The following is a 25,319-nucleotide window of genomic DNA, read 5'->3' as shown; positions in this document are numbered from 1 at the left end:
ATGTCAGATTTTAGGTAAATGTTAAACAGAAACAAGTCTGTTAACAAAAGAATGTCTTGTAATAAAGTACATTTGGGTTTTTTCATCTTTTATGATATAAAAATATAAAAGGGTAAATAGCATCTTTGTTGACTTGATGTCTGAGAAATGCAACTGAAGTAAAGAATATTTCCTTGTCACAAATAATTTCCAGGACTATACACATATTTCTTTTAGAAATACTTGTTTAAATAAATTTCCCTTCACATTTTTATATTTAAAAATACCATTCCATGTTATTTTTAAATAATAACACACACATTTAGATAGACTACTACTCCACCCTGTACTTTGAATAGTCTTGAACTCTGAAGTACGTGATATTTGATACCTGTAACTTTAGTTAGCAGTTCCTAGTATTATAAAAAATGCTAAAAACATACAAACAAAATATAGTATCTCATTTTTCTTTGCAAGTCTTGTGGGGAATAAACAGATTGTAGTTGATTGTAGTAACATTGTAGTAAACACAATTTTCCAATAAATCTGTCTCTAAGTATTCATTTCTGTCTCTCAGTATCCATGTGTAGTATTTCATAAATGGCTGCTTGTATGTACTGATTTTTTTATTGAATGAACACAATTAAGTCTTAAAAATATATCTTCTACCCTACATTAAATATATAGTAGACTATTGTTTTAAGTATTCAATTTGCTCTGGTTCACTTTTCATTCATTCGATGTCATGGCTCACTTTTCCCCATTTTTCTGCCTTAGTATTTATAAACGGTTAATTTAATGTGGCTTTTAAAAAACAAAGAATTTCAAATTTACATCCAGTACAAATTTGAGATTTAAAAGATGTCCTGGTTCTATGAAGCTGCTTCTGCCAGAGAGGCTTTTTAAGTAATGATATGACTTCCACCATGCCAGGTCCACTCCATGAAAGATTAGCATTATACAGTGTGTCATCATAAGTGCTTATTCCAGGCTTACTTAAACAGGCTGTGGTCCTCAAAAGACTAGGTCACAAAACCTGCATCAGAAAGTATAAACCTCTTCAGCACCATGAGGTAATGTCAACATTTTCTTCTTGCTTCCAGATCTTGACTTTGGTTTTCTTTTGCTTACAACTAAGGTAGATTTTGTCTTCTTAATATTTTGCTTCAAGAACAGTCTCATCAAAATTAAATAGTTTGGTGCCATGTGTATCAAACCAGGGTAACATTGGGTTATTTATTTATATTTGAGATAGACTCTCACTCTGGCACCCAGGCTGGAGTGCAGTAGTGTGATCATAGCTCACTGCAGCCTCAAACTCTTAGGCTTAAGTGCCTCCCACCTCCATCTCCTGAGTAGCTGGGACTACAGGTATTCTGCACCGTGCCCTGCTAACTTAAAAAAAAAAAGTAGAGATAAAGAGTCTCACCAGGTTGCCCAGGTGGTCTAAAACTCCTGGCCTCAAACAATTCTCCCACCTGGACCTCTCAAAGTACTAGGATTATAGAAAGTAGTGGGTTTATAGGTGTGAGCAACCATGCCTGGCATGAGCTGAATCTTGGTATATGGAAAAGTATTCACCATTTAGAGAAGGGAGAGTAATGGAAAAATAACTTAAAACTAGGTTTATTGTGTGTTTCTTTATGTTCGGAACTAAGGTTCTGAATGATGGGATTAATAGAAGGTGAGTTTACCAGAAAAGAGAAGGCTAGAGCTGTGGACAGTGGCCAGATCACCATAGTGTGTAGGAAATTGGAAGCTGTTGCAGGATTTTAAGCAGAGGAATAACAAACAGTGTCTGTCCAAAAAGTATCCAGCCAATATTAATATGACGAAAACAGTTTGTGCAACATTGATGTAACCTGATAGCCCAACCTCAGTGTACTAGTCAGTTGGGGTGCCAGATGCTGTTGAGTGAGCATATGCCCCGTGTGGGGCTTGAGCCACAGCGCCTGTGGCTCAAGGAGTAGGGCACCGGTCCCGTATGCCAGAGGTGGCAGGTTCAAACCCAGCCCCGGCCAAAAAACCACAAAAAAGAAAAAAAGAAAAAAAAAAAATGACTAAGCAAATAGAACAATGAACCTGAATCAAATTTTGCATTAAGCTTGAACATTCCTTTAGAGAAACTACTCAGATAATTCAGAAGGCTTTCAGGGATAATGGAGTGAATTTAACTCAAATAAAATTGTGGCACAAATTCTTCAAAGATGGTCAGTCTATTGAAAGCAATCCCCATTCTGAAGGCCTCCAATAAGCAGAATACCTGAGAATGTTGAACATATCTGAGCTGCAGTCAATACAAATCAGCCACTAACAGTGTGATAACTAGAAACTGATCTGAGGATTCCAAAAACTACCGTGTTCAAGATTTTGATATGATAGGTGTCCTTGCAAAATGTGTTCTGTGGCTCCTGCTATCAGAGTAGATGCAACATCATGCTGCGTTTGTTAATGATTTGCATCAGACAGCTACCAGTGAACCAGAGAAGGTCATAACCAGAGATGAATCCTGGGTTGATGGCTATGATCTGGAAATGAAGGCCCATTCGTCCAGTGGAAGTTACCTGTTCTCCATGCCTAAAGAAGTTGTAGCAAAGTTGCAGCAAAATCAAGACCATATTAACTGTGTTTTTTGATGGGGAAAATGTTGTTCATCATGAGAATGCCACTAGGTCAATCAATTAATAAAGAGTACTGCCTCAATGTTCTTCATAGGTTGAGAGATGCAATGCAAGGAAAATGGCCACATTATGGGCAACTGGTGATTGGTAGCTTCATCATGACAACATATCCACCAATGCATCGTGTGTTAAGCAGTTTTTTGGAGAAACATCAAATCACCCAGGTGACTCAGCCCCCACAGCCTAAATTTGGTGCCCTGTGACTTCTGGCTTTCCCCCAAACTAAACTCACCTTCAAAAGAGAAGAGATTGCAGACCATTAGAGATGCAGGAAACTATAATGAGACAGTTCCCAGCAGTAGATTTTGAAGGGTGTTTTGAACAGTGGAAGAGACACTGGCAGAATTGTGTGAGGTCACAAGCTGACTACTTTCAAGGGATTTGAGGTGTCATTGTCCTGTGTACTTGAATCTCTTTCAATAAATGTCTCTTTTTCATGGTGCATGGCTATATACTTTCTGGACAGACCTTGTATTTCTAATAAGATTTCTTTTGCTTCATACTTGTTTTAAAGGCTGTGCATTCAGCTTTGTTGCTGAAGTTTGGCAGCCTCTGCTGTTAAGCTATTACATTTTTAAAAAGCCAGGCTGTGAAATAAATGCACTTGTATTTCAGAGCTCTTGTCAAATGCTTCTTTGACTTTAATTTATTCCTTCAGTAATTATCATCTTATAATTTCTTGGTTGATATTTCACAGTATCTGGATAAATTTGCAAGTGAATAAAGTGTTGGAAGAAATGTGGATAGAACCAAGTACAGATGAAATAGTTGATTTAATCAGAGGGGGTGAACCTCAACATCTAAAGGGATGTGACAAACTGATGATCTCTGATTCTGTGGATCTTAACACCACCCACCCTCATGATGTTCTAGAATGGCAGACCAAAGAAAAGGTGTGTTTTGCAATAAATGATAAGGTTATGAACTTTAATAATAGGTAATTGAGGATACATTCTTTTCCCATTGGCATCATGATGTTTAACATTCTCCTGTTCTTTTATTACATGAGCGATACATTTACTAGAAAAGCACATAAAACATTTATATGTAGTTTAATTTCCTTTACATCATGAAGGAGTTCAGTTTTTAAAAAAAGGCAGAAATATGGGTGGCCCCTGTGGCTCAGGGAGTAGGGCACTGATCCCATATACTGAGGGTGGCAGGTTCGAACCTGGCCCCAGCCAAAACTGCAACAACAATAATAATAAATAAATAAAAAATGTTTTTAAAGAAGCAAGAAAGGCAGAAATAAGTAGTAATTTCTAAAAATGTATATCTTTAGTCTAAAAGTTTTGAAAAATAATTTTCCCATCTCTTAAAATTCAAGGAAACCCTAAGATTTGTTTTATGTTTGAAATGATGAGGATTTGTCATGATATAGGTAGGTTTTATTTAAAACGTTTTTTAAGTTACCAAAAAGTGCATTTCACTTTTTTCTCACTAATTGTAGTCTCACAATCTTATGAAACTTTAATATACCCTTTACAACTCAAAAGGCTTCAGGGTTCTTTTTTAAGGTATAATTAATGTAGTGTAAGAAAGTGATTTTTTTTTTAAGTTGTTTTAACTTTTTCTTATTTTCTGCCCTTCATATTAGGTCAGCCATTTTAGGGAGTCTGCTACACATATGTTTTAACTTTGAGATTTCAGTTAGCCTTAGGATATTATCTCATTTATAATTATACTTGAAAACCTATCTATAAAATTTAATTGAACAAAGAAAATTTATGTAACTAATAGTGCTTTTATATACTATGTGCTCATTAAATATTTCTTTGTTCTTTGCTTTCTCTCACTGATGTACATTTTTAGAGGAGAATAGAATTCCACATAAGCCATTTCAGGTTATTGTGGTTGTGTGGCTCTCTTCATGACTGATCTCACCAAGATCACGAAGAAATCTTTTTATTTTTTATTTTTTGCAGTTTTTGACCAGAGCCAGGTTTGAACCCGCCACCTCTGGTATATGGGGCCGGTGCCCTACTCCTTTGAGCCACAGGTACCACCCCACAAAGAAATCTTAATGGCCAACCACAGTGAATATCTTTTGGGCTTTTTTTTTTTTACCTGATGTCATTTGTGTCATGAGGTACCCACCTCTCCTTTAAATGTTTTCCTTCCTTAGCCCCCATGCTATCATCCTTTGTGAGATCTCCCGCACTCTGCTTGTTAAAGTTTCCTTTTTCCATATATTTGTGCCCTCATCTTTAGCACATTCTTCTCCTCCTGTCTGCTTTGCCTGTTATCCACCTAGCACCTTAAACCAGTTATTATTGATGCTATTTTTCTAGCCTCAAGCATTAGAACCTAAATGATGTCTGTAATGTACACCACTGGTGGAGAGCTCCTTCTGGTTCTTCCTAAATGTCTCGTCTCAAACACGATTTTCTCTTCAACATATACTACTCACGCCCAGTAGCAACAAGATTTTTCACAACTACTGAAATTAGAAACTGAAATTATTTGCCCAAATAAACCAACCAAATCCAATAATCAGATTCTTGATGGATGCCACTTCTTAAAATTTGTTTACCAATAATGAGATTTAAATACCTCCCTACCTCTATCACTAACTAATTATGATCTCTGAAGAGATGTTCCTTCTGGGCCTGTTTTTTCATGTCTAGAAATGTTTGGACTAGATCAAGGTCATTAAATTTGGGCCCAGGGGTGTAATACAGTCTGCCACCTATTTTGGTAATTTTTTATTTATGGTTGCTTTTATATTGTAGAGTACTGACAAAACCTGTATGTCCATCCACAAGCCGAAAATATTTACTCTTTGGTAAATATTTTCAGAAAAAGTTTGATGGCCCCCTAGACTTGTTTATAGAGAGATCCCCTAGATCTCCCACCTAGTTTCCACTTTTTTAAAGTTTGTAGTTTTTTGGAATCATTCATGATCAAATCTTGGGATAAGAGACTTTTTTTTTTGAGACACAGTCTCACTATGTCACCCTCGGTAGAGTGCTGTGACGTCACAGCTCACAGCAACCTCAAACTCTTGGGCTTAAGCGATTCTCTTGCCTCAGCCTCCCAAATAGCTAGGACTATAGGCACCCGGCACAATGCCCAGCTATTTTTTGGTTGCAGTTGTCATTTGTTCTTTACCTGGCCTGGGCCAGGTTCGAACCCACCAGCCTGGGTGTATGTGGCTGACGCCATAACCACTGTGCTACAGATGCAATTGCACCCTAATGTCTTATTTTAATTGGTTTTTCATTAGAAGTCACTAACAGAAATAAGTACTTGTAAACCTGTATTGAGAGAACCTTGTCATAATATATTCTTCTTGAGTATTTCAATTTTAGGAGCCTTTTGCATTGTTAGTATTTTGTAATATATGGTAAATCTTCTCTTTTAGTCAGCGGAGGGAGAACCTGGCCTTGAGACTTAAAAAATAATAACAAAAAGCATAGAAAAATGATGGTAGTAGTTGGATGTTTGGCAAGAGAAATTAGGCATGAAACAGTGTGTGATATTAAGATTTTGGTTTTGTCATCTCATAGCCTCAGTGATTCAAAGTCATAGGATGGTAAACACATGAATAAGATTTTCATTATCATTTTGTTCTGACTGGCTTCTTACATTTACTTTTAAAAATAGTTGATAGTGAGGGTGGTGCCTGTGGCTCAGTGAGTAGGGCGCCGGCCCCATATGCCGAGGGTGGCGGGTTCAAACCCAGCCCCGGCCAAACTGCAACAAAAAAATATCCGGGTATTGTGGCGGGTGCCTGTAGTCCCAACTGCTTGGGAGGCTGAAGCAAGAGAATCGCATAAGCCCAAGAGTTAGAGGTTGCTGTGAGCTGTGTGATGTCATAGCACTCTACCTGAGGGCGGTACAGTGAAATTGTCTCTACCAAAAAAAAAAAAACAAAAAAAAAGATGATAATGAATATTATCAGTGACAATTCTGTCTACAAGTTAAATGTCACAAATAACCATATTTTGAAAATAAAGAACATAACTAGTTAAACTTTTACCAACTGGTTATAATTACGAAAACTTTATATGATCACTATTCATCAAGGCAGTTTATTTTCCATTGTGGTAGAAGATAGTCCACATGCATGTCCTGGGATATTGAAGGAGGGTTCTAGCTATAAAAAATGCTTAGATAGGGCGGCGCCTGTGGTTCAGTCGGTAAGGCGCCGGCCCCATATACCAAGGGTGGCGGGTTCAAACCCGACCCCGGCTGAACTGCAACCAAAAAATAGCCGGGCGTTGTGGCAGGTGCCTGTAGTCCCAGCTACTCGGGAGGCTGAGGCAAAAGAATCGCTGAAGCCCAGGAGCTGGAGGTTGCTGTGAGCTACGTGATGCCACGGCACTCTACGGAGGGCTATAAAGTGAGACTCTGTCTCTACAAAAAAAAAAATGCTTAGATAAAAAGTCAAAATAAGAATATGATGTGCATGCTGTTGTGTGTTGATACCTGTAACTTATTTTGAAATTCTTCAGAAATAAGGTAAATTGATGTTATGGATAGAGGGTTGGATATGTGATGCACCAAACAGAGTAAAATGTTAATTGGAGAATATAGGTGGTAAGTATGGGAGTTCACTATAAGATTTTTTGTGACTTTTTGGTTTGAAATTTTGCATAATAAAATGAGTAAAGTATTTAGATCTAAGTAGTTGTGAGATAGTGAATTTAGGGAGAAGGATGCGGGAGTGAATACACACACACAGTGTACCTTCTTATTTTCACATTATATAAATTATTAAAAATATATATGTTAAGCAGACTGCATGTATATGCATGTTTCTCTACTGTTAATTTGTATTTCACAGATTTACTTCCATTGGGAATATTTTTAGATTATAAGTAGAAAACATAGGAATTGTAACATCTACTTAAAGGCACCTTTTACCTTTCTCATTATACAGTATAACTCTTACAGCCCCAAATGGAAAGTTAGCTAAATTTCTGATAAGTCCATGTGATCTCTATGCATACAGTAAAAGTATGCATTTAGTAATAGACATCATTTAACTCATTCCTTTTGGCATTCTCGCCAACTCACAGAGTACAATGTGTTATGTTAGCAAAGTCCTCACTGTTTTTGTGGGATTCATCCATAAGGTATATGCAGCTCTAATTTATTTATTTTCATTGCTAATTAATATACCTTTATATGACTACACTATAATTTATTATTAATTCTACTGTGGGATTTTTGCCTCTGTTTGCAAGATTTTACTGCTATGGGTAATGTTGCTTTGGATGTATTAGAATTTCTTTTGAAATGGAATCAGCTTGTTAGAGTCATCGAAGGTATGCATTTATTCATATCATGGCTGTTTTTCTTCAGCACTCAAAAGAATCCAGTGGTGTTGATTTGGGGGGGGGGGAGAATTATCAATAAGCTCACTAGCCCCCCCTCATTCTTCTTTGCTCCTCTCTACTCCCTATCTAGGTATATTTACATTTTTAGTATAGAACATAAATGCATATTACTTTATATTTAAAATAAAACTAGGGGCTCAGCACCTGTAGCTCAAGAGGCTAAGGCTCAGACACATACACCAGAGCTGGAGGGTTCGAATCCAGCCCAGCCTGCCAAACAACAATGACAACTACAACCAAGAAATAGCCAGGCATTGTGGTGGGCCCCTGTAGTCCCAGCTACTTGGAAGGCAGAGGCAAGAGAATCACTTAAGCCTGGGAGTTGGAGGTTGCTGGGAGTTGTGATGCCATGGCACTCTACCCAGCGCCACAGCTTGAGACTCTTTCTCAAAATAAATAAAATAAAATAAAAGTGGGATTCCTTGTTAGCCTTTATATTTTGAGAATAGATAGTTCCTGACTTACTAATGTCTGATAGCTACAGCTGCCCAGTACCAGAAAATTTCCTTTCGGATACGAGATACCTTGCCTCTGTTAAATTAGAATTGTACTACAAGAGATAGGCGCGGCCGTATAAAATTAGAGATGTACTTCCAGAACCCCAAAACTGAGCTTTCCCTAGAACAGAGTTAGAAGTAGGGGTTAAAAGTCTGGGTGCAGTGGCTAGCACTTATAATCGTGGCACTTTGGGAAGCCAAGGCAGGAAGATTGCTTGAGACCAGGAGCTCAAGACTAGCCTAAACAACATAGAGAGACTCATCTCCACAAAAAAATGTAAATATTAGCTGGGTGTAGTGGTGCATGCCTGTAGTCCTAGCTACTGTGAGACCAAACAAGGAGGAATACTTGAGCTCAGGAGTTTGAGGTTGCAGTGAGCTATGATATGACCTCACTGCACTCTAGCCTGGGCAACAGAATGAGACTTTGTCTCCAAAAATTGGAAAGAAAAAAAAAAAGGCAACAGTGGTTAGAATAAGTATTACACAGGCAGTGCCCCAGTTATAAACAAGATAGGTTTATAGGTTTATTCTTAAATTGAATTTGTATTTTAAGTTGAAACAGGTATTTTACCTATTAACTTGTAATAGCCTCCATTCATAAGTGTGAGTAGTAAGTAAGTCGACTATATGTAACTCAGGGACTGCCTTGTGACACAGATTACTTTTGCATTTATCTTTTTATTTTCTTTACAATAACATCACGAGTTTGCTCAGAAATTATATGATAGAAAGTTAAAGGTCAGTTTATCATTAAATTTAAATTCCTTTTTGATTTATATCAATGAATAATGCTATAGCTTCGTAGCTCAGAATATCCTTTCCATCTTTCTTACCCAAATTTTATGTGTTCTAATATTTAAATCATTTCTGAGAGTTTTTATTGTAGTTGTTACTGGTATATACAACAAACTATATAATTAAAGTATCCGATTTAAGTTTATAATCAAAGATAATAAACATAATCATAATCCTGGTAATGTCCTAGTGCCGCTTGTACTCTCTTCCTTCTAGCCTCTCAAAAACATAGATCTTTCAGTCACTCTAAGAGAATTTTCTAGATCTCCGTGTGTGTGAGATTATACATTAGGTACTCTTTTTAGTGCGGCTTCGTTCAGAGTCATCCATGTTGGTGTTTTTTTCATTACTGAGTAGTGTTTTATTGTATATATATGCACCATTTGTTACTCTCCTGTTGTTGAATATCTGGATTGTTTCCACATTTGGGGTAGTTAGAAAAAAGATTCTATGCACATTTGTGTACAAGTTTTTGTGAACATTTGCTTTCATTTCTCTTGGGTAAATACCTAAGAGTCAAAATGATGGGTTGTGTGATATATATATATCCTTGAAGAAATTTCAAAATTGTTTTCCAAGGTGCTAGACCATTTTATATTTCCACTAACAGTGGTGAAAGTTTGATTTCCTCCACCTCCTTCCCAAAATTTGGCAAATGTACTCTGGCTTTTTCATTTGAGCCTTCATATTGGGTGTGTAGTCATTATCTTGTAGGTTTTTTTATTTAGTGAATGGAATCTTTTTAAATTTTATTTTGTGAAATTGCTATATTACATAGTGGTGCAGTCTGTATGTTGTACTCATTAAGTAATTTATCATCACCCACCCCTCTTCTACTCTTCCTTCTTAAGAGTCTACAATGTCTGTCATTCAGTATACTTTGTTCATGTGTACATATTATTTGGCCCTCACTTATAAGTGAGGACATGTGATGTTTGACCTGTGTTTCTGAATTGTTTCACTTAAAATAATGGCTTCCTGTTTCATCCCATGTTGCTGCAGAAGATATGATTTCATTCTTTTTATTGCTGTATAGTATTCCATTGTGTATGTATACCCCATTTTCTTTACTCAGGCATCCACTGATGGACACTTGGATTGATTTTGTATGTTTGCTACTGTGAATAATGCTGTGATAAATGTAAGAATGCAGGTATCTTTTTCATATAATAATTTCATTTTCTTTATATAGATACCCAGAAGTGGGATTGCTGGTAGATCTAGTTTTACTTCTTTGACAAATCTCCATACTGACAAATCTCTATAGCACACAAGTTATGCTAATTTACATTTCCATCAACAGTGTATAAGTGTTTCCTTTTCTTCTCATCCTCACCAGTATCTGTTATTTTTTGACTTTTTAATAATAATGACTCTCGGGGCGGCGCCTATAGCTCAAGGAGTAGGGCACCGGTCCCATATGCCGGAGGTGGTGGGTTCAAACCCAGCCCCGGCCAAAAACCACACACACACAGACACACAAAAAAATAAATAAATAATAATGACTCTCGTATAAGATGATGATCTCTTTGTGGTTTTAATTGGCATTCTCTGATGATTATTGATGTGGAGGCATTTTTTTTATATGTTCGTCAGTCTCTTGTATGTCTTTTTTTTTTTTTTGAAAAACATCCATTCATATGCTTTGCCCACATTTTAATGGGATTCTTCGTTGTTGTTTGAGTTCCTGATAAATTCTAGGAGTTGGTCCTCTGTCAGGTGCATAGTTTGCAAATATTTACTCCCATCCTGTAGGTTTTCTGTTCACTCAGTTAATTATTTCTTTTGCTACACAGAAGTTTTTTTGATTAAGTCCTATTTGTCTATTTTTGGTCTTCCTGTATGTAATTTTGAGGTCTTAGCCATGAATTCTTTGCCTAGATCAGTTTTCAGAAAAGTTTTGTCTGGGTTTTCTTCTAGTATTTTTATAGTCTTAGGTCTTACATTTAAGTCTTTAATCCACCTTGAGTTGATTTCACATATGGTGTAAGATAGGTGCTCTAGTTTCATTCTTTTCCATGTGGCTATCCAGTTCTCCTAGCACGATTTATTGAAAAGATATCCTTTCCCCATTGTGTTTTTTTTGTTTGTTTGTTTTTGTTTGTTTTTTTTTTGTAGAGACAGAGTCTCACTGTACCGCCCTCGGGTAGAGTGCCGTGGCATCACACGGCTCACAGCAACCTCCAACTCCTGGGCGTAAGCGATTCTCTTGCCTCAGCCTCCAGAGTAGCTGGGACTACAGGCGCCCGCCACAACGCCCGGCTATTTTTTGGTTGCAGTTTGGCTGGGGCTGGGTTTTAACCCGCCACCCTCGGCATATGGGGCCGGCGCCCTACTCACTGAGCCACAGGCGCCGCCCCCCCATTGTGTTTTTATCAACTCTGTCCAAGGTCAGTTGGCTTTATTTCTGAGTTCTCTGTTCTGTTTCATTGATCTGTATATCTATTTTGATACCAGTACATGCTGTTTTGGTTATTGTAGCCTTGTAATATAATTTGAAGTCAGGTAATGTTATGCCTCCAGCTTTATTCTTTTTGCTTATGATTGCTTTGGCTAGTCAGGCTGTGTTTGGTTCCATATGACTTTTAGAATTGTTCTTTCTAATTCTGTTAAAAATGACTGCATTTTTTTTCTTTTATTAATTTTTTTATTGTGACAGAGTCTCACTTTATGGCCCTCGGTAGAGTGCTGTGGCATCATAGCTCACAGCAACCTCCAACTCTCAGGCTGAAGTGATGCTCTGCCTCAGCCTCCCAAGTAGCTTGGACTACCGGCACCCACACCTGGCTTTTTTTTTTGTAGAGATGGGGTCTTACTCTGGCTCAGGCTTGTCTCAAACCTCTGATCTCAGGGCAGTCTATCTGCCTTGGCCTCCTAGAGTGCTGGGATTACAGGTGTGAGCCACCACACCCGGCCTCCTGGGTTTGTTTTTTTTTTAAATCATCGTGTATAGAGGCTTGCCTTCTTCATTTGGTTTTCAGCTTGATTGTTATCGATGTATAGATTTTTGTATGTTCATTTTGTATCCTAAAACTTTACTGAATTCATTATCAACTCTAAAAGTTTTTTTGGTATAGTCTAGGTTTTTCTAGATTTGACTTCCTCTTTTCCAATTTAAATTTCTTTTATTTCTTTGTCTTACCTGATTGCTTTGGCTAGGACTTCCACTATTATTTTGAATAAGATAGGTAAAGATGTCATCCTTGTCTTCTTCCAGTTCTTAGAGGGAATGCTTTTAACTTCTCCCCATTCAGTATGATCTTAGCTGTGGGTTTGTCATATATGGCCTTTATTATTTTGAGGTTCCTTCTATGCCTAATTTCTTGTTGAGAGTTTTTACCAAGAAGGGATACTGGGTTTTATCAAAATTTTGTCTGCACTATTAAAGATCATATGGTTTTTGTCCTTAATTCTGTTTATGTTATAAATCACAGTTATTGATTTGCAAATGTTGAACCATGCTCGCATTCCTGGAATAAAACCAGTTGATCATGGTGTATTATCTTTTTTAATATGCTGCTGGATGCATTTGGCATTTCACTAATGATTACTTATATTGAGCATCTTTTCATGTGTTTATTTGCCATTTCTTTGTCATCTTTGATGAAATACCAATTTATATGTCTTGCCCATTTTTATTGGTTTGTCTTTTTTGGGGGGGGGCTTGTCTCATTTTTTAAGTGTAAGAGTTCTTTATGTATTCCAAATACAGATCTTTTGCAAAACATTTTGCAAATGTTCTTTCAACTCGTGACTTGCCTTTTCAATTTCTTACAAGTGCCTTTTTACCAAACTTCATCGTTGACCACCTCCCTACATTGATCACCTCCTTAAGTTGACCTAATTTTCATAAACTGGACAGGCACTACATGTATGTGTAGGTATAGTAGGCCTAGTTCTTTATGCTGACCACTGCCATATGTTGACCAGTTTGTTACAGTCCTTTGGGTGGTCAACTTATAGAGGTCCTACTGTATTTAGATTTTGATGGAATTCTGGAAGTTCTAATATAGTCTAGAGAATTAAAGCCAATAAAAAAAAAACTATAGAAATTCTCACTTTGCCCTGAAAGATTATGGAATTATGCCTGATTATTCACTAGTTGCCACCAAAAATCAAGTACTTTCCCGCCTTTGATGCAGCTGTCCTTAAATTATAAATAGCTTACTAATATTTTATCTCAACAAATTTGTTTTGTAATAGGTCTTAGGATTATAAAGATGAGTTTTTTTTATGTCTTTTCTTCAAAGTCCTCATTTTTAGGATTTAATGTTTCTTTTTTATTATCTGTTTGTTCAGCCTTGTACTTTCCTTTTTCCACTGCCTAGTACAGCTCCAAAGAAAAAGAAGTGCTCAGCTTATTTTTGTCTTCCTTGTAGTTACACTTTTTCACTACACAAATATGTAAGTTCGTTGTAGTGGGAAATCTCTTATTCTTTATATCCCTCATGGATTGTAACATAGTTCCTTGTACACAAGAGATATTCACTGAATATTTAATGACAAGTGGAATTATTCATGGCAGTTTTTGAGTAAGTTTTTTCCTAATGAATATATTGGTAATATAGTAGACCTTACATTTCTGCGAGTTCCACATCCATGGAGTCAACCAACTGCAGATTAAAAATGTTTAGGAGAAAAGCAATAAAAAATAACAGTACAGCAAAAAAGAATAATATAAATAATAACAATATACTATACAAGTGTTTACATAGCATTTATATTGTATGAGGTATTGTAAGTAATCAAGAGATGATTTAAATTATATGTGTGCATATAAGTAATTATATGCAAATATTATGCCATTAGAGATTTGCATCCATGGATTTTCGTATCCTCTCATTTCAGATGTGATCATTGCAATAGATTGTTTTTCTAGGTAGAAGAAAGATGCTTGATTTTTATCTAAATATATTTGAGTTCAGTAATCTTTTTTATGACTCTGATTTAACATTATTGTTATCATAGAAATCTGTCCATGGTAGCATGGCATGGAATCTATAGTCAGTTAGAGATTAAAATGGCTTTCACAACGTTTGCTTCTCCATTTTCTATTGCTATAACAGAAAACGATAGACTGGGTAATTTGTAAATAATAGAAGTTTATTTAGTTCACAGTTCTGGAAGCTGGGAAGTCCAAAGATGAGGGGCCTGCATCTGGTAAGGCCTTCATGCCGCATTATCATGGTGGAAGGCAGAAGGGAAAGAGAGGGTGAGAACAAGAGGAAGTCAAATTCACTTTTATAACCAACCCACTCTCTTCATAACAACACAGATCCATTCTTGAGGGCAGAACTCGCATGACCTAATCACCTCTTAAAGGTCCCACCTCTCAACACTGTTGCACTAGGAATTAAGTTTCTAATACATAAACTTTGGCAGGGACACATTCAGACAATAGCATTGCTGCATTTAACAATTTGTGTATTTTATTTAACTTTGGAATTCCTCTTTTTTCAGTGAAATCAGTACATTTAAACTTAAAGAGTATGTTTGTAAGTGTATGGGAAAAGATGGCAATAATTTGCTTTCTTTATCTAGGTCCTGGGAACACCAACAAGGGAGCAAATTAGAGAAATGAACCCAAACTACACAGAATTCAAATTTCCCCAAATTAAGGCACATCCTTGGACTAAGGTGAGTCAAAATGAGCTTTTGTTTTAAAACACATTAACCAGTTGTTAACTAAAACTTGAGTGTCTTGTTCTTAAACTAAACTATTTTATGACTAGTTGACAGCTTGAATACAAGTACACAGCAGTTCTACATGTAAAGGTAATTGAGTATTTGTACTTCAGTGTTTCATTATATAGTTTTGTTCCCATTGATTTCTTAAAGACAATCTCCAGCCTGGGTTTTAATTTGCAAGGTAAGGACAATGTACCTATATCATTCAAATATAAAATTTGAGTAGGATCATGATCTCATATATAAATTTTGACAAACTTAATTTCGGAAGTTAATTTTGTATTTACTTACAGTTACATAGTATAGATGATAACATACAATTCATATTTTTCTTTATTCTTTTAAACTATTAAAACATAGAGTTTATTATAGATAGTATTGTTTTTCTCATTTACTTTCTTATTGGTGTTTTGGGATCAGCATTAAAAACCAGATATAATCTTTCTGGGAGTATACATTAAAAACAAGTGATATGTTAACTGGATGTTATTAGACATTGGAAAAGCAGAGCCTTAACTAATTAGATGGAACCAAGGTTAATAGCAGAATTATTAATTTTCCAGAAGATTTTTTTGTTTTGCTTTAATACAGAATGTTTTTAAGAGAGATTTTAAGAAGTTTTTATACCTTAGTTTGATTGGTGAGATTAAATGTGCAAATGTGCAGAGAAAATAAAAGAATATCTCAGTAGGGTTTATAGCTAAAGTGAATCCCTAGTTCCTCATTTTACAGGTTTAGAAACTTTAGCCAAAGGTACCACGTGACCTTTTCAAGATTACATGGGTGGCTTATGACAAAGCCAAGATTAAACTTATGTGTGTGTGTGTGTGTGTGTGTGTGTGTGTGTGTGTGTGTGTGTGTGTTTAATGCCAGATCATTTAAACTAGTCATGTTTCTTGAACCCCTCCTTCTCTCTTTTATTTTTATCTCATTATATATTTTTCATGGGTTAGAAATGGTTGACTTTTTAATGTGTACTTCAAGCATAGATTTTCTATATTTAAAAACGTGTTGTACATTAATTTAGTTACAGAGTTTTTTATGATAAGAAGTGAAGTTATTTAAGTCTATAGGTAAATAATTTACACTTCCTAGAATCAAAGTATATTTGTCTTTCTCTAATGGTTTATGATTCCAGTTTCTTTCCTTGAACTTCTCACAGTCTCATTACCTTTCTTTAGAAAATCCTCTTGTTCTAATTATTTATTTATTTATTTTCTATTTAGAATTAAAGATGTCAGTAGTATTTAAATGCCAGAATTATAGTTCATAGCTTTCACTGGCCAACAGACCAAGATATTGCCCCTCTCCCTTTTAAAAAATTTATAAGCACTAAATAGTCTAAGATAAAATATTCTTTGATCTTTGTGTTCCAGGTTTATTTTGAATCCAGGCCAGAAGATATTTAGGGGATCTCGCCCGGTTGTAAACCGGGAGAATCTCAAGCAGCCTATTTGAATTTAGGGGCTGGGTTGCATTTTGAATCCATTAAGATTATTCCAAATTAAAAGAGTATAATAAGTGATTTGTAGTGTACTGTGATTTCAACCATGTTAAGGAAGGAAAAACAACAATTTGGTTGAAAAGAATGAAATGATTTTATCTTCTTTGTTCTACTTTTTTGGATTTACATATCTTCCATAATAATTATTATTTTTATGAAGAAAGGAAAAGTTCTTTTTGGTTTAATCTAAGTGTTCTTCACCTGTTACCCTTATTATGGAATTTCTGACAGATCAAATGCTGAAATTGAGGTCATGAAATCTTATTTAACAGTCCTTGCCCTCATTTTTTTTTTTTTTCTTTTCATCAAGCCTGCCACAAATACAGTAGTTTCCCCCTTATCCAATGTTTCAGTTACCCCTTGGTCAACCACAGTCTGAAAATAGGTAAGTGCAGTTCAATAAGATATTTTGAGAGAAAGACCACATTCACACAATATATACTATACATATTATACATACATATACTATACATACACGTATTTATATGTGTATATATAGTGTACTATGTATTATAGTATGTTATTATAATTGTTCTGTTGTTAATCTCTTATTGTGCCTATTTAATAAATTAAACTTTATCATAGGTACATATGTATAAGACAAAACATAATATATGTAGGGTTTGCCACTGCCTGTAGTTTCAGGCATCCACTGAGACTCTTGGAATCTATGTGCCACAAATAAGGGGGAACTACTATATTAGTGTGTGTCAGATTCCTTTTTCCTCCTGGCTTTTATCTCTATAGTGCAAGTATTAGCCAGACTGGAATGTGAAAAATGATTGATGATTAAGTAAAATACAGCCAAAGAAGAGCTGTGGTGAATTTGTATGCTTTAAACCTTCCTTTGCTCTCTTGAATTCTTGATATTTCTGTATCTTATACTAATGCTTTTCAAATTTTAGTAACCTACATACAGCTCTTTTATTTAGGTTTCCATTCCTGTACCATGTATAGAATAATGACTCAGTTCTCCCTCCTTTTTTGTCTATTAAAACTGCTGTGAACCTTTTAGTCATCTAGTGTCCTTTGGCATAATTTAGTTTTCATTTGATACAAGTGCATCATGTAATAAGTAAACTTGTGTTAATTCCTCATTAGTGGAGCAACTTAGGGTGGGTGGTACCATGATTATCAACATAAAAGCAAATTCAGTGCAGAAATTCCACAGGTTTTCTCTGTCATCTAGGTGATCCAGAATATACTTGTGTTGATTTTTGTTTTAATTGGTTATTGTTAGAATGTGTCATACCCAGCAGACAAATCATTGGAAACAGCAAACATAAATTTGACAAACAGTTTACACATACCAGTTAAATAAACCGAAGACCCACTCTCTGTGAGTCCTAAGAAGAGAACCTGACAAACCAGGGGCTCACCCTCTGTGAGCCCAAGGAGAGAAAAACCACACAAAACAAAGACTCACCTTCTGTGAGTCCTAAAAGGAAGGGCTGACATTACAGATCTACCCAGCGTTTGCCCTTTGGGTGGCGACCCGCCTGCGCAGGTAATAAATCACCATCTGATTTATACCTGAAGTGGGGTCAGAGTCTTTCGTACAGGTGGCAAATAATTACAACAAATGAAAATATGAAATTTCAAATTCCAAGAGGGATTTCAGTCCCTGCTCCCCACCATTATGATAATAGGAATTTGGGAAATGTTCTTAATGCTAGGCAGTCAGTGAAATCATTAGAAAAACCCCATTGTTGTTTTCTAAAGAGAGGAGCATCTAGCCCTTGTGGGGGTGGGGGCAGATAAATAAGAGTCTGGAGATACCTGCTTTGCCTTTACTGCTGTCTTTTAGAACCCATTTTAATCCCATTTCCTGAAGCTATAGGCAAGTGACCCTTGGTTTCCTGTGCTGCAGTATAATGCAGCTATATCCTCAGAATTGAGAACAAATGTTCTCAAAAAAGTGAAATGAAATAAAACAATCTTTATTTTTTTGAAAAGTAAGAATTAGAAGGGAAAATATCTTTCATGTAAACATTGAGATGAAGAAATAATAGGTTTGTAGGAAAGATAGTGGGAAAAACACTGAGCTGATCCCAAGGTGATATATGGCAGGAATCTTGAGAATTTAAAAATCTAGTAAATTGCCCTTGACTATTAAGTAATAGCCTCTGCAACCTAATTCATTAATAAACACTTGTTTAAAAGTAGGAAAGGAAATAAGATGCTAATGTTTTTAAATAAGAACTGTTACTAGACGTGGGGTGGGAGAGATAAAGCCCTCTGCTTTGGTGCTTTTTACTTCGAAGAAGAAAATCCGTATGGAAAGCAAAAGGAACTGATGCAAAAGTAGATTGAGAATTAAGTGGAGATGGAGATTGGTTGGAAGAAGAGAGGGAGTAAATTCTGCATTGCACATGAAGGTAGAGTTAAATGACAGGCTGTTATATAGAAAGTGAGGATCTAGTTTAAACATTGCCCCTAATGTTTATGCCTCAGCTTTTTTCTTTTGTAAAATAGTGATTACATGCTGGATTTTTTCACAGAGTTCTTTTGAAAATATGTATGTATAGTTAGGATTAACTTTATTTTAGTTCTGAATAAATGTGAAAGTTCTACCTCCAATGTAGTTCTCTAATTTATCCTCTTCTATTTCCTTTACCCTGACCTTAGTTCAGGCCATCATCATATCATAGAGTTGTTAAAAACACCTCCTAACTGATTTCCCTCCTTCAATTTCACATTATTTCAATCCATCTTCCTCACTGCTGTCAATGTTAGCTTTCTTAAATGTGCATGTGATACTGTAACTCCTATTTAAAATTCTTCTCTGATACCTCATAGCTTTTAGAAAGATTTGGCATAATATACATGAGAATGATCCTATCTCCCAATTTATGCTTGTCCAGTGCAATTAATAATTGATTGCTCCTTTACTTTCAAAAATGTTCCAGTTTGGATGACAGATTGTTCAGCCACTCCGTTCTTGATCTTTTTTTTTTTTTTTTTGGTCTTTCCTTTCCAGAAAAACAGGAGATTTGGTTCTAGTCCTGCTCCCCACCTTTCCTGAGGTATCTAGTTGCTTAAAGCAGGTCTCTTCCATGTCCTCCAGCTTCTTACATCCTTAAGTGCATATTGTTAGGCAATGAATTTAAAAGTTTAGTGTCTAGTTAGGTGCACTGGGGACTTCTAAGGTTATGTTAATAGTATGTGTATGAGTTTTAAGTCTCTGATTCTGTTACCCCTTTGTTTAAATTACTTTAAGACCAGTATTTTCCCTTTGTCTTGGTAATAAATAATCTTATGCGGGCAGTTAGGTAACATAAATATCTGTATCTTCTTTCAGAGTGATGAAAATCATTAAGTGATATAACTGATTAATGAAAAGAAGTAAATTAGAATCCTAAGAGTCCTCTCTGATCTTTTAACAATTATATTGGTGCTGTTTAATATGTTAGCTATACATGGGAATGTTGTCCAGCTTGTAGCTTACTTTGAAGGTACCATGCAGTCATGTTGAATTTTCTGGTTTAATCAAACTGTCTCCTAATTGTTCCCCAGAGAAGCCACATTTGTTTCTTCCTCTTGGCTGGTGTTTTTTTTTTTTTTTTCTCCCTCTACTTAGAATACTTTTATCTTCTGTTTACCAAGTCTTAACCTTTCTCAAGACCTTAAATCTTACTTCTCCCATGAAATATTTTCTCATTGTCTGCATTCTATATGATTATTCCTACTACATAATTCCTGTAGTGCCTACTACATCATACCATATGTATGATAGCATTTTCTAGTTTTCATAATGATAATATGAATATCAATTTCATCAAAATGTTTGTTGCCAAGTTCTGGGCATATATGGTAGTTTAATACTTAATGGTTAAGTATCTGTAGCTTTCATGGGATCATAGGTCATTGGGTAAGTACTCCAGAAAGCATCACTTGAAAAAATTAATTCTTGCATGCTTGATTTCCTAAAACACTGTCAACATGCTTTCAAGTGAATAAATATTGGTATTTCTAGCTGGCAGATAGAGTAAGCAAAAAATTGGATTCTGAGGTCATTTCAACTATAAAAGAAATCATATTAGACTGAAAAAGTTATTTATAATTCTCTATGCTTAAGCTAAACTAAAAAGCCTCACTATACTTTAAGATTTTCTTCATAATCTTAATTTTTTTTCCTAAGTCTTTCAGTATAAGATTTTTTAGAACTTGGTAAATTTACCTCTTTCAATCTATTTAGCACATTACCAAGAAATGCCTTCAGAAAGGCTCGAATTAACAAAACAAAAACTGCTGTCAAACTTTTTGTAGAGGTCCATTCTGTCTACCTTTTCTGGTCTCTTTCATTTACATGTATTCCATAAAGCATAAACAATACTGGGGATTTCTGTTGGCTCCTAAGATTACTACTTATCTGTTTGGTTCTATTGCTTATGGTAAATCGGTTATTATTTATTATTCAAGGCTGGGCACAGTGGCTCACGCCTGTAATCCTAACACTCTGAGAGACCAAGCCATGTGGATCACTTCAGCTCAGATGTTTGAGACCACCCTTAGCAAGAGCAAGACCCCATCTCTACTAAAAATAGAAAAAGTAGCCAGGCATCATGGCAGGTGCCTGTAGTCCCAGCTACTTGGGAAGCTAAGGTAAGAGGAGCACTTGAGCTCAGAAGTTTGAGGTTGTCATGAGCTATGATGGGCGACAGAGTGAGACTCTGTCTCAAAATATATATGTATATTTACATACACACACACACATATATATATAATTACTCAACTGCCTTTGCCCTCGACACTCTACTAATCCATTATCACTTGTCTCATTATTACATACAGTGTGGTTCTTACTAAATTACTACTCATGTTTATTAGTGCTAGAATAATCCCTTCCATTCCTTTTCTAATATTCATTTTTCTATATGAGTGGGCTTCCTTACTTTACTGTTTACACTGGAAACTGCATTTAAAATCCATATCCTTGGGTGGCTAACCTGCATGTGAGAGGAATAATGTAAAAAAGGAAGGATACAAATACTTAATTTTTTTTTTTTTTGTAGAGACAGAGTCTCACTTTACTGCCCTCGGTAGAGTGCCGTGGCGTCACACGGTTCACAGCAACCTCCAGCTCTTGGGCTTATGTGATTCTCTTGCCTCAGCCTCCCGAGCAGCTGGGACTACAGGCGCCTGCCACAATGCCCAGCTATTTTGTTGTTGTTGTTGTTGTTGTTGTTGTTGCAGTTTGGCCGGGGCTGAGTTTGAACCCGCCACCCTCGGCATATGGGGCCGGCGCCCTACCACTGAGCCACAGGCGCCACCCACAAATACATAATTTTAAGATTGCTTATGGGAGGCAGGGGATGGATTTGGGAGTGGATTGAATAGGAAGACAAAAATCTATTTTTAATATAGCTTTATTATCTTTGTCCTTTGTCTTCTGTGTAAACAGTGTTAGCTTGTAAAATATATAGTCTTTGTCCTTGAAAAACTAATGGTTGAAAAGTTTAGTCGAAGCAGGTATTGAATAACATATGTTATATTGCCATACACTTGATTATGTACTGTTAAGTATACAAAGAAGTTCCATATAGCTGTAGGAATTAGAAGGCAGACCTCCAGTGAGGATGATGAAGGGGGAAAGAAAGTCTCCTTAAAGATGACAAGAGGTTGGCTATTTAAGGAGTAGGATTTGATTAGCTAGAGAATAGTTTAAGAATTGTTGTAGCCTATTTTTTTGTTGCAGTTTGGCCAGGGCCGGGTTTGAACCCACCACCCTTGGTATATGGGGCCAGCACCCTACCCACTGAGCCTCAGGCACCACCTAAAGTGGCAATTTTCAAGAACCTATCTGCTGGGCACCTGTAGCTCAGTGGGTAGGGCGCCAGCCACATACACTAGGGCAGATGGGTTTGAATCCAGCCCAAGCCAGCTAAAATCAACAATGACAACTGCAACAACAACAACAAAAAAAAAAAATAGCCAGGCGTTGTGATGGGTACCTGTAGTCCCAGCTACTTGGGAGGCTGAGTCCAGAGAATTGTTTAAGCCCAAAAGTTTGAGGTTGCTGTGAGCTGTGACTGCTTCAGCACTCTACGGAGGGTGACATAGTGAGATTCTGTCTAAAAAAAAAAAAAAAACACCTCGCTATAATTTTTCCTACCTGTTGTAGAACTCAGGAAAACATAATACGGCTTTTAATTAGTATAGCCAAAATTCATTGAATTTTGTTGAATTCAATTCAATTTGTTGAATATCTGGCCTGGTTAAGAAAAAGATTGTTGTTTTTCTTATGTTGGACCTTCTTTACCTGAATTTTGGAACAGATATCTTAAGGAAAAGATTTAAACTATAACCCACCCACCTTGGGCACATTTTCTTGGGACATCTTGAGGCCAAGTGCTCCTGACATGGGTCACACACATTTGGCTCCAAGTAAACCCTCTCTATAGAGTTCGGGTTTTGTTCTGTTATCAAATGAGATGATTACAAACTAAGATTAATATAGAGTAATAATAACTTATTTTTCAAACTTTATTTTACTTTAAGAAATTCTGGGTGTTATCACTTCTCAGCCTTTTGACTGAGATCAAGTGTAGAAATTCTGGATGTTAATCTATTAGAATTTTGATTAAGGGACTGTTTTTTTGTAACATTGGGAGAGATTTTGTCATTATAGTTTTAATGGCTGTATGAATACTCAATTACTCTGTGAAGACTGAATAATAAGGAGTTCTCTGTAGTGAGTTATTTAAATTAGCTGGGCATAATTTCAAAGAGATTCGGAATAATTGTGTGGGGGATAACAGAAAAAAAGAAAAGAGAAATTTCAAAAGTGAAGCAGAATAGAGGAAGTGGTTTGGAATGATCCTAAATAATTATTCCTATAGTAGATCATGACTAGATCCCTGGAAGCAGTGGCCTAGATGACAGAAGCAGCAGTTGGAAGGTGGTAACCTTCTCTAAAGGGAACAACCACAAACTGTGGGATTAACAGAACTCAAGGTGACAACACAGGCCTTTAGGGGAAGGCTTGTCCTCAAACTCTTCTTCATTCCCTTACCTTTTTTTTAACCTCCTTTCCAAGAGACAAACCACTGCTTATATAGGCCTCGTTCTAGGGACTGATTTCATAATACTATAGCAAGAATCTTAAGAGACTTAAAAGGACACACATGTAGCATTCTAAGGCCCTCCTCTTTTGTTCTTTTCCTTGGTCCTTCTTCCAGCCAGCCAGTTCCCTGTGGCTGTTGCATTTGTGTAATCTTAGTGCTTTTTTTTACCTGGAGATTAAAGTTAGAGGTATGTTTGTGGGGGGGGTGGGAAGATTCCCTGAAAACTTGGGTTTAAGCTCTGTTAGTCACATCACCAGAGTTCTCTGAAGTAAGGTTTCCCTTATGATTGATTAACAATAAAGTGCTACTTAATTTTGAAAAAAAAAAAAAGAACAAAACAGAAGTTGAGGAAAATATATCTGCTCAATACGCTTGAGCTATATTCAGTTTGTTTATCTGTCCTGTTAGGTGCTAACTTCAAAGATAGCGATTTTATTTGGCACTTGCACTTTCTGAAAGTTGGTTTTCAGTAGCCTCTGGTGATCAACTTTTGATAGTACTTAATGTTAATCGGATTACCTTATATGTCAGGGCATCATCAGCTCAATGTACAGGCAGTCCCCAAGTTACAAGCATCTGACTGACATAAAACTTAGGAACAGGGACTGTTACAGGATAGCTAAATATACTGGTTCCAACTTACATATGAATTCAATTTAAGAACAAACCTACCTTATAACAATGGGACTGTCCGTATAAATACATGTAAAACACCATCAAGGAGTGTTTTTAAAAATATGTAGGTAATTAGTTAAGGAATTATTGAATTATGTACTATAATATGTAGGTAATTAGTTAAGGAATTAATGAATTATGTACTATATATCAGCACTTAAGTAGACTTAACTTTTCTTAGTTAATTAACATAATCATTTATTCAACAATCCATAACATTGTCTCGCTTTTAATCTTGTATTTGTGTTTACAAATTGCAAAAAATATTAAGATAACAAATAGATTACTTGAGAGCCAATATTAGGTTTGCTTTTTTGGAGTTTTCATGGTTTATTAGTTTTTAAAACTAGGTGCTTATATCTTGTGTATGAACAGAATCAACATCAGTGTTATACATTTTCCATAATGAAAACTAGCAAAGAGTAGCTGTTTGGAGCAGGCACCACAGCACTTATTCTATGTTCTGTTAGGTTAATTTTAACTGTCCATAGCCATTAAAAATGGGCATTTTTATATTGTTCTGGTTGGCTACTTAATATAGTAGAGTTGCTGAAAGCTGATGCTGTGAGAAGCAACTTATCCATAGATCCTAATATGGTGTATTTTGATTGTTTATAAAAGGCCTTTTTAAAGGATTTGAGATTTAGTCATAACAATTAAGGTTCTAATTTGATGGCCAAAATCTATTGTAGTACATGTAGGAGGAAAATTGCCTCTGTCATTTTTGAGTTATTCAAATACAGATTTATTTTGAATAATTCTTCATTTAAGGACTTGTGTGTATTTGTTCAATACTACAGAAACTTTCTTTTTGAAAAAATGAATTTTTTTATGATAGTTTCTCCTATAGACTAGTATTTGTGATGAGAGTTGATATTTGTTTCAATTTAAGAAAACAAGTTGCTGCATAGGTGAGGTAGTATTCTGAATCACTTTAAAAGTTCATGTCAGTGTTTTGGTTCTTTTTGATATTTTCTTTCTCTTTTCTTTCTTTTTAAATTTTCTTCCTTTTCCTTTCTCTCCCCTCCCCCCTTTTTTCTTTTTGTTTTGTTTTATTTATTTAATTTTGATTTTAGTTTCTAAAG

At 35.9% G+C, this 25,319-nt stretch overlaps 1 protein-coding gene across 2 annotated transcripts in view; it reads left to right on the top strand.

Moving 5' to 3' along the window:
- The window catches only part of GSK3B (glycogen synthase kinase 3 beta), a 236,684-nt gene that overhangs the window by 173,941 nt on the left and 37,424 nt on the right, over nt 1-25,319 (top strand). For both annotated transcript variants that reach the window (XM_053564177.1, XM_053564176.1), the window contains exon 8: nt 14,842-14,937. In XM_053564177.1, the coding sequence (XP_053420152.1) occupies nt 14,842-14,937 (96 nt within the window). The remainder of the gene's footprint in view (nt 1-14,841; nt 14,938-25,319) is intronic.

This window comes from Nycticebus coucang, chromosome 16 (assembly GCF_027406575.1).
Source record: "Nycticebus coucang isolate mNycCou1 chromosome 16, mNycCou1.pri, whole genome shotgun sequence".
NCBI lineage: Eukaryota > Metazoa > Chordata > Mammalia > Primates > Lorisidae > Nycticebus > Nycticebus coucang.
This window is presented reverse-complemented; position numbering and strand designations above follow the sequence as displayed.